Source organism: Lampetra planeri, chromosome 8, assembly GCF_965212315.1.
Source record: "Lampetra planeri chromosome 8, kcLamPlan1.2.h2, whole genome shotgun sequence".
Taxonomy (NCBI): Eukaryota; Metazoa; Chordata; class Hyperoartia; order Petromyzontiformes; family Petromyzontidae; genus Lampetra; species Lampetra planeri.
This window is the reverse complement of record NC_136114.1, coordinates 13,267,724-13,277,810: the sequence shown is the minus strand read 5'-3', so window position 1 is coordinate 13,277,810 and position 10,087 is coordinate 13,267,724. Positions and strand designations below refer to the sequence as shown.

The 10,087-nt window shown below is 47.4% G+C and overlaps 1 protein-coding gene across 5 annotated transcripts in view; it reads right to left on the bottom strand.

Moving 5' to 3' along the window:
- Positions 1-3,663: 3,663 nt before the first annotated feature.
- Positions 3,664-10,087, bottom strand: part of AMBRA1 (autophagy and beclin 1 regulator 1) — a 103,399-nt gene continuing 96,975 nt past the window's right edge. For 3 of the 5 annotated variants that reach the window (XM_078597097.1, XM_078597098.1, XM_078597099.1), the window contains one exon: positions 3,664-9,226. In XM_078597097.1, coding sequence (XP_078453223.1) covers positions 7,878-9,226 — 1,349 coding nt within the window. In that variant the 3' untranslated portion in view covers positions 3,664-7,877. The remainder of the gene's footprint in view (positions 9,227-10,087) is intronic. The other 2 variants (XM_078597100.1, XM_078597101.1) reach the window with 2 other exon arrangements.

Here is a 10,087-nt window from a genome sequence, read left to right as displayed (position 1 = left end):
ACGTGAAGTGTCGAACGCGCGCTGGTACGAGGACACGGGGCAGACCCAGGTGTCACGGGTCGACTGACTGAGATGACTGGCTGATGCACCACCTGTGCCCCCTACTGTGCCAACTTGCTGTGCTTTAGCCACCCGGCGCTCCGTTCGTTGTTGTAAGCGTCGCTCCTCCGCCCTCCGCTATTGTTGGAGGGCGACTGCCTCCAACTGCCCAGCAGCGTCCTTCACGAGCCTCCTCCACAGAGGCCGATCTTGACACCGCTGGTACCAGTCATCGGCACATCCACTCAGCTCCACGTCCTCCTGTACCACATCACTCCATCTCTTCTCTAGCCCGTGACGTGCCCGTTTAGCCCCTTCGATCCGGCCAAACAAAAGCTGTTTATGCATGCGGTGGCTGGGTATGCGGGCTACATGACCCAGCCAACGCAGCCTTGCCTGCCAGAGGAGCTCACCGATGGGACTTTGTCCAGATCTTTCAAGGATTTGTGAGTCTGAGATTGGATCACTGTTCTTTCCCCTAATGATGGCAATAGGTGTGGCGCTGCAGGTACATTTTTTCATGGAGTTAGAGCGATTTGGGATTGCGGGCCATTGAGCCAGACCATCTCCTCAGCAACCCGCGACCACCACCCATCCTTGCAGCGCCTCACGGCTCTCCGAACCTCTTATACACACACACGCACACACACCTATTTTGCACAGCGCGCGCGATAAGATAAACACTTGGCACCGGGCATTGTTTAAGAAAATGTGGCCCGCGAAACTTTGTTCAGCCGGGCAAATTTGACAGCGAGACTATTCTCATGTAAATCAAGGATCGAGGAAGCAACTCTGCCTTCTCGGGAGCCGGAGTCTGTTTGCGGACTCTCCATGTCCCGGTGGCGCAAACGTCATCACAACTCCCGCGGAGGAACCCCTGCCTCGGGCAGGAGCGGGCCAAACTCATCTTCGGCGCGGCCGCCTTTGTCTTCCTTTCCGTCTTTGGGCCACCTCCACACGTGCTGCCCCCCCACCCCCCCCCCCCCCCTCCCGGCGCTTATAGATGCTTTTTCACCGAAAGACATCACGGCGATAACACTTCGCTCGCTACTCCTGACGCGGTTATCTGGCTTGACCACTTGAATGTGAAATTGTAGTTCTTCCTCTGCATCTACATCAGCAGCCGCATGAAAGAAGAAGACTGTTTACGCAGCTGAACGTGGAATTATTCACCCGCCCCTTCCCTTGTGACTGCTGATTGTCGCAATTCAGGATCAAGATTTGAAGGTGCAATTTTTTTTAAAATCATTGTTATAACCTGTATATATTTTCTTTCCTTTATAAATTGTGTTCTTAAATATATGGCATTGTCGTTATTGCGACGAGTGAAGAAATATCGACGCGTGTGCGCTCCGGTTGCCTGGGTGAAAAGTGGCCCATGCCCTTGCCCAATCCCAGTCAGCTGGCTCCAAAACGCAATAAACGAATCGTGATTCAAGCTTTAAATCTTAGTGGGGTTTTTTTTTACAATGCGGTGAATTTAGTGGCCTCTAGTGGCTAGGGCGGTCACGTGAAACCCAATATCTGGCCAGCAATGGAAGAGGCCAAAACACCCTCCCTAGGGTCGCTCTCCAGAGCTCCTTTCTTGTGAAGAACGCTTCCATCAAGCAGTGATGTCATCAAGCAATTGCCTCGGCTGCACATTTAGCTTTGTATACGAATAAAAAAGCATGCACGCTTTCTATATACGCATCTCGAGTGGGGAAAAAAGCAATTTTCTTAATCGATAAACGGACGCATCGTTAAACCCGGAGTTGCCACACAAACTGCTGTTGCATAACATTCGCAAAAGCATTGACTGGGTCACACGTCGAGTTGCAGCAGTCGGTGGGAGCCCGTGCCTGGGTCGTGGTATTATGAAATGTCATGGCATACAGCTCTTTTTATAATATAAATTTGTTGTCATGGTAAACAATAATAAAGCAAGGTGGCAATGCAGGCGTGTGGAAGGTGCATTAAATCTGAGCTCTGCTGGCGAGAGGAAGTCGCTGTGGTAATTGAAACGGGTATTTCAAACGCCTTGCCCTGGTGTTGTGGCCTTCTATTCTGTCCTTCCCGATGGCAATATGTTCAGGAGCTCAATACCAATGTCGAGATCTGCTTGCCACGAATAGGGCTTCAGGAGAGAGTCCGTAGAGTTTATTTCTTCTATTTCTCCATCGAAAGGGCACAAGAATACAGTGGGTTTAGACGTGGATTCATAGTTTTTGAGTTGCATTGCCACACAATCGCACTGATGAAGGGGAGACGTTTGCGCATCGGGCCTGTTGATGTTCTAATGCAATTGATGGTTGCACCAGCGTCCTTGAGGAATGTCAAAGCCAGGAGGTGCGTTCTTTGGATGCCCGCGTTCCTCCACTCTTGTGATATAATGAATAGGTTAACCCCTAAATGCCACCAAAATACACCCACATGAAATACCGTATTGCCCGGATTATAATGACGCTTTTGAAGTATAAAAAAAATACGCACAACAAAGTTGTGCTCGGTGAAAAGTCGCAGAAATATGGTCAAGCACGAACATCTACTAAATTAGGGGACGCTCCTTTAAAATGAGGGGAAAAAAGTGCAACTTTAATGGACGTCTGCTCCATCGCTCCACGCTGACGAAATCACCTCTCGTGCAGGTGGCAGGTTGCATTTTTAAATCCTTTATATTAAGTTCGCTTGCTTGCTTAGGACCGTGCAAATCTTTCGGTCGTTTTTTAACCCACTTCCCGTGATCCAATCGAGCTGACATTTTCCACACAGACTCGTTGTGCGTGACAATTAATGTTCGTGAAAAAATTTTCCTAAATTTTACACTTTTTAGGACAAAAATATTATATTTAATTACCAATTGCTTAATGGTGCAATGCAATCATCTGACCCATAGGTGGCAGCCATCTCAAGCCAGAGGACGAGAGGACTCTAGCCGCCACGCATATAAAGGATTTATAGTGAAAAACTTTGTTTTTACTGGTTATACTTATTACATCGCCGGGCTGGGCTACGAGAGACGGCAAATGGCGTGAGGCCTTCATTTACCAGCGTATTGATCATGCCGAATAATGATATTTCCGTGCCAAAAAAAGACCAACTTTTTTTGCCTTTTAAAAATACAATTTAAGAAAAAACTATCAGTATCCATTTGAGGGAAACTATATTAGATCAATGTAAACATTTCAGTCTGAAATAGTACGCACTGCTGTTTAAGAGGGAAAGTGGCTTACATTTTCCAAGCTTAAAACATTGAAGACGTGTGAATAAATCGAAAAAATGTCTCTACAATGAATCTGAAAGTTGAATTTGTTGACCGCTGAGCTACCATAGGCTCGGCGGTAGCACATTTGCGGCTTGTTGCAGAGGTTCAAGATTCAAATTCGGCGGCCACACCCCGATTAAATACCACGGCTACATTAGCCATACAAAATACTCCGCTGTCCATGACGTTAGAAAATCTCGCGGTGTCATTTGCCAGAGTAGGCTGTGGGTTTGACAGCGTCGTAGGACAAACAATTTAAAATTGCCCGCAAACGACTCGATTGGGATTGGACCCTCCTGAAAAAGACAGGAGCCTCCGATGAGGCTTCCCGGGATAAAGAGGCATTAGAAAACGATCATGAAAGAAAACAATTCCAACACTCTTTTTCGGCCAGTCGTACAGCGCCATTTATTCAAATCATAAAACGATTGGGTTAACGAAACACAGCCATCGTGATATATGTTGCATATACATAATTTGTACACAATGTACATTACAAAACCAGCTCTCAGGTGGTTGTTAGACGTTATGTACATAGCTTAGCACTCACATTTAGGAAAACCAATGTTTTACATTTGCAGGTGAATAAACGAAATCCAGAGCCAAATTTTTTCAGAGAAACAAACATTTTTTTTTACCAGACTTGTGCAAAGCATGCCGGGACACAAATATACATTGCTGAGAGAGAAAAAAGCAGACTTTTTTCCCCAAGTCAGTAATTTCAAGTGTTGAAAAATAACTCTAGTCTCGCCGAGCTGACTACAAGCATAATGTGAACTCCCCCCCCCCCCCTCCATTACGAGCGTGGCAGTCTTTATTAAGGGACAATTTTAAACACGTCCACTTGTCAAGCCTCCCTTATTGTCCTATCGAAGATTGTGTTCCTCTTGTGAGACAACAGGGCCAGAGGCTCTCACCGCGGGCTGCCTTGGACCCACAAAACAAAGATTTGCCGATCACACGTGATTATGGAAAGAAAATTTCCAGGATTTATGATGCAGTTGAGCTACGGTGGCCCCAAATCAACAACCGGCCTCGAAGAAAGTTGTTTTCCCAACTTCTTTGGCCACAATTAAGCCCGAGTATAACTACATGACCATGTGGGCTTTGTCTGGTAGGATGGTGATAGTTTAGTTGTATTTGCATGTGTTTGCGTAATTTCTTTACCCTTACTTTGCACTATTATGTTTTAGTACTGTTGTTACATTCTTACCCACCCCTACTGGACATGTGAACAAGAGCTTTATAGCTCATCGGATTCCTCCAGTATAAATATTCTGATGTAAAGTACACCAGTGATGCGAAACTAATTTAATTTCTTTTACCCCCTCGTGTAACTGAGCATCGCACAGTTAAACACACTCCTGGCCATGTTCATTGGGGTTCTTATGCACAAAGTAATTTTTTTGTAATTTTTAAGGAGTGTTGCTGATTCTGACAATCTCTAACGAAAAATGGGCTCAGGCAGGAGAAGGGTTGATGGCCGACGGTTATAAATAACAATCAACAATGGAAGGCAGTCAACGAGTGGAAAGCGTCCCGGCAGACACCCACCGAGGAGATGAAATGATGAAATCACCTCGTGGGCAGTAGTCAAGTGGACAACTAACATACTCTTAGTTTTTCGGTAAAGTCACGTAGGTAAAAAAATTTAATTAAAATTACTTTCATTTCATTTACCGAAAAAACTAAGAGTATGAATCCTTGCAGTCACGAAAGCTTCAAATCTAGAATAGACTACTAACATCGCTGGATTGTACGAGATAGTGGTGGCTTGGGGTGGCTTTCATGTGGCAGTGGATCGAACATGGCTGGTGATGATGATGATGCACCTACGTCTCCTTCACCTGAACCTCTGTGTGCCTCAAACAGACGACCGTCTGGTCCACTCCCGATGGCACAAGTAGGCCTGTGTGAGGCACAAGAGAAATGTCATTCTTTCTTGGCTGAATGTCGTTGCTCATCTTAGATGACAGCAATTGCAAAAAAATTACATAGACGTAGGAATAATTGTAACTTTGCAATTTTGTGGAACTTAACGGCTTTTCAATTTGTTTCAGCCCGATTTAAAGACAGGAAGCGTTGCTTTGATACCATCACATAGATCGTGACGCAAGTTTGAAAGTGAACTGCACTCGCTTTCACTGTTATTAGCCTTTGCATTTCACGGTGGAATATTGTTTTTTCTACGCGCGCACAAAATGTGAAATGTATCCTCTCCGTTTTAAAGTCCAGTAGAAATGCACATATAAAAAGAACGGTGAGCAAAAGGCCATAAGTGCTTTCTGTGGAACGTGCCACAGTCTTGAGGGTCCGGTGTTTCATAAAGAAGTCTGCACACGATAAATGCAAGACTCAATGTACAACCTTTCGCGTCAAAAAGCATCGCGTGCAAATCAACTCATTCCGTGAGTGAACCTGTCACGACCACAACAGATTTGCATGACGGTCCGATAAAAAAAAACGCTTCCAACATTCATCGTGAAGACCGCCGCAGTCAAAACGTTGCCATGAACAAAGCGGCAATCGGAAGATGTTATTCACACTTTAAAACATTTGAGTAAGACACTTAAGCCTCGTGTTAACTTTCAGTTAGAAGTCTCTCTTGATTTGTATAATCCTCACGTATCACATGGTAAGTGCATTTATATGATTAATTTTGAGCGAATTCACATTCTTTTTTTACAATTTTAACCAAGGTATTTCAACCAACTTCACCTTGACAACAAGCGTCTGGGTTCTGATAGCTCTACCGATTTGATGGTAAACTTGCCATGTGTCGAAAGCACTGGTCTGAGGTGATCATGCTGTCATGTAGAGGCTTTGGCTTATTTTTCACAGGTAACGTCCCAAAGCCACAGCTTGCTTTAGCCAAGATAAGGCCTGCAATAATTCACTCACTCTCTCCCGAGAGATCCAATGAATTGGCATGTGTCTGGATCGAGATTCGATTCAGGAATTGAAGAATTTGTATGCTTTGTAATCGATAAGAGGTTCACCAATTATTTTGTGGGGTAGTGGTTCATGCTGAACCACCACACTCGCCGCATATGGCCATGCTCTTATACATGCAGCCAACAACATTCAAAGCCGAGCATCGGTCAGCAGTGGTTTTTAATCTGTGATAAAAACAGGAAGATGCCAAGTATAAGATAACTGACGGGCCCCGATTCTATCAAGTTTCACAAAGCCTCAAATGTATTGCTTTTGTGGATCGTGGGAGTGAAGACACACAGACACAGCACACCCGTCAACTCCCGACACCCAGCTATAGGGCCATGCATTCGCATGCCGGTCACGGAAGTTAACGTGAACAAAACTTTTGAGTTTAACGGCGTTTTATTCGTTGCATTTGTGAAACCGCACAAGCCACCACAAATCTACTGAAACGTAATGCTGTAACCACAAAGTACTGTAAACAAGTGCCATTCGAGTTTTGTTTACATCTGAAACCAGGGTCAAACATCCAGCTCGCTTTACTTGATAACCAAACGTATACGACGATTAATTTCCACGAGTAATGCTTACAGAAAGTATCATGTGCAAGAAACATTATTTGTTGCATGTAGGCGGTAATAAAATTAACTTTCAAAAACGATTTGAAAAATTAGTAAACGTGGCGCACTTTTCCACGTTGAAAATTCAGCATCGGCCATAATTTACCCACTGCGGGGATGAAGGCCTCGCTCAACCCTATCATGGACTCAAACACAAGAGCGACGATCCACCCTTTCTGATGAACACAACGAGAGAACGTTGCCACACAACCCGTAAAAAGAATCTCCTCCGGCTTGAATCAACTCACGTTTGTACTTTGATGGGTTAGTGGAAAAGAACAAAAAACACACTCGCAGATATGAAACAGTCGATGCAGTGGAGCAGAGCGGGGGGGCTTGGGAGCGCTCCAAAATTACAAACACGCATTTGACCGTTTGCGCCACTACGCTTGCGCATGTACCTGTTCGGTGGCTGACACGGGCAATATTAAATGCCTCCCTCTCACCCCCTTTAAATATTAACAGCGAAAGACGAAGGCTCTTTGTACATCGCGGGTGCATCGAGCGACAAGGTGGCAGTGAAGTGCAAACGTAACATTCACAGAACTTGCTGCTGCCCTCGCTTCGGTCAATAAATGGAAGAGACTTTGCGCATCATTAAATTATATTTGCACTGTATCGTAATATGGACAATACAATACTGTTTGCTAATGAAACACAGTGAAAGCACAAACTAAAAACAATAAAAATTGTCAGTAAAACAAAACCAGTGTTGGTTGTATTGTGTAAGGAAATCATCCCTACCAGCCTTAGGATATGCCAAGGCGAGAGGCACAACAAACCATCAGTCAGACAGGTCCATAGCGGCGTTTCTGTTTGAAATGAGACCTTAAATGTACTTGTTTTCAGAATGCCCTTTAACCCGCAATTTTTCGAAACTATTGCCGGAATCAAAAAATTCCGCTTTGACGCCACATTCATTTATTCAACCTCAACATCACATCGCTTCACCATTTTTACTTGTGCACGTCTGGGTGGGCGGTGCGCCGTTGGTTAGCCTCGCATTCCTGCCGGAAGAGAAGCTGGCTTTTCAGGCCTCACCATTCCGAATACTGACTGAAGTACATGTCCTCGATGTGTCCGTCTATATCATCCGCGTGCCCATCGTCGTCGTCGTCGTCGTCATCGTCATTGTCGTCATCGCCGCTCTCCGTGCCCGCAGCGTCCACCACGTTTATGGCCGGAGACTCCTGTTCGAGCGAGGAGAGCACGAAGCCCAGGCTCTCCCTGAGCGACGCCTGGCCGCCGCCAGCCTCTGAGCCGGCCGTGTCCGCGTCGCTGAACCCCAGCCACTCGTCCGAGAGAGAGAAGTTGCTCTGCAGATCCGGCGGAAGTCGATCGCGGAAACCTGCTTCGGACGTCGCAGCTGCGGCCGGTGGTGGTTGCGGCGTCAGCGCCAGCAGCACCCTGTTGCTCTGCAACGAGCCGGATCTCTCGCCCGAGTCCGTGCCCACAGCGACGGACGAGCCGGCCGCAGCCTCTTCCCTTTCTTCTTCGTCGTCGTCGTCATCGTCGTCGTCGCTTGTGGACTGGCCGATCACCTGTGGCGATCCGTCTTCGGAAGATGCGATGAGGTAGGGTGGGGGGGAGCTGGGAGGGTTTCCCATCTCCATCCCCAACGCGAGGGCATCGTACAGGCTTCCCGAGCCGACGCTCTCCGCTCTGGACGGCTCCTCGTCTGCTCGCAACGAAAGAATGAGCCGGGCTTCGACCGAGGCACCGTCGGACTGCTGGCTGCTGGACTGTGCAGCGAGGGCGGCCAGGCTCAAGTTGTCCGTCTCTGTCACAGTGATGGGAAAATGAAGCCCCGTGTCATTTTGGGGCAAAGCGATCGAGTGAAAGGCTTCCGCTTCCCTTACAGCATCAGTACGAGTCTCAATCACGCCGGCGGCGCTGGCTGGAAGCGCGGCTAACAAACTGCTTGGGGGATCCGCGTCAAAAACGGCCGCGACGGACGAACCGGAGTCGGTCCGTGCGGCGGCAGCAACGGCAGCGAGGGCGGAACGCAAGTCTGTGGCGTGCGGGGTCGGCATCGCAGCGACGTGGCCCACCGTCTCCCCGTCGGCGCCCGTGCTCGTCTGGGAGCTCGCGTTAATGACGTGGCTCACCACGATCTCGTTACCGAAGCCACCCATGGAAGCCATGGTGGTGACCCGGCCACGTGTCACCACAGCCGTCATGCCGCCCACCGTCAGTCTGTGGCATATCGCAGTGGCGTCCTCTCGGCCGGCACCAAGGCCGGCGTCCGACGGGGGACCGGAGCCGACGGCCACGGAGGGGGGCGCAATCGTCCCGTGATCGGAGTCGGTCTGCGACACGGAATCCGAGAGGCCAGCGGAGCCCAGCGCTTGCCCAGCTGCACGCAGGATGCCCTCGGTGCTCGAACCTAAAAATAAACGGGAGAGAAAAAAATATTGTAAAGCAGCATCCACAAATGTGTAAAATGTTTGGTCCATAATGAGCTCTCAGCTGAATCATTACTTTCATAATTCAATTAATTAATGGCTTAATGGGTTTCCGGCTTGATTTCCACTGTTTTTCTACGTGCACCACCAGGCAGTGTGCGGTATCATTCGAGACTGCTGCTCGGCATCATTAAAAGCACGAACGCAGTTGAGAAAGGTGGGTATGGCGCATTGCAGGTGTCATTTAATACGAGCCGAAGCAATGGTCGACAGCGGCTTGCTAGAGACGAGCACGCAGAGTGCCCCTGTGCTGCGTGATGGCCACGGTGCTAAGCTGCATGCAGTGACCCTTTTTAATGGGACACTGTGGCTTTTCCCGAAATAGCACTAACCTTTTGTAAGCTCCACACTCACAGCCAAGCAAGAAACCACTGCATTCTGTTCGCCGTATTTAATTAAACAAGACAATAAGCATTCACCACTTCATCTCTAGATAGAGAAACAAATAACATTGTCCGTGTCACTTTCAGTTTTATTTATCAAATTTCAGCAACGTATCTCGAGCGGAAATAAAAATTCCGCTAAAACTACGACAAAAAAAACGCTCCACAATATTTCAGAAAACATTACTTACTTCCATATCCGCAGGCTTCTCATAAAAAAAGGACTCGTTTCGTCACACAAGTACACGGACCGCAATTTAAAAGCATGTTCATTCAAACTTGACTGCATTGTAACTGTGTCGGGTTCCCTTTTAATAAGTACCACAAAGAGCAGACACATCAATACACAATGTCAGCGCTCTGGGCTAGCACGCTGGCACAAGCACTGGAGTCTGATGG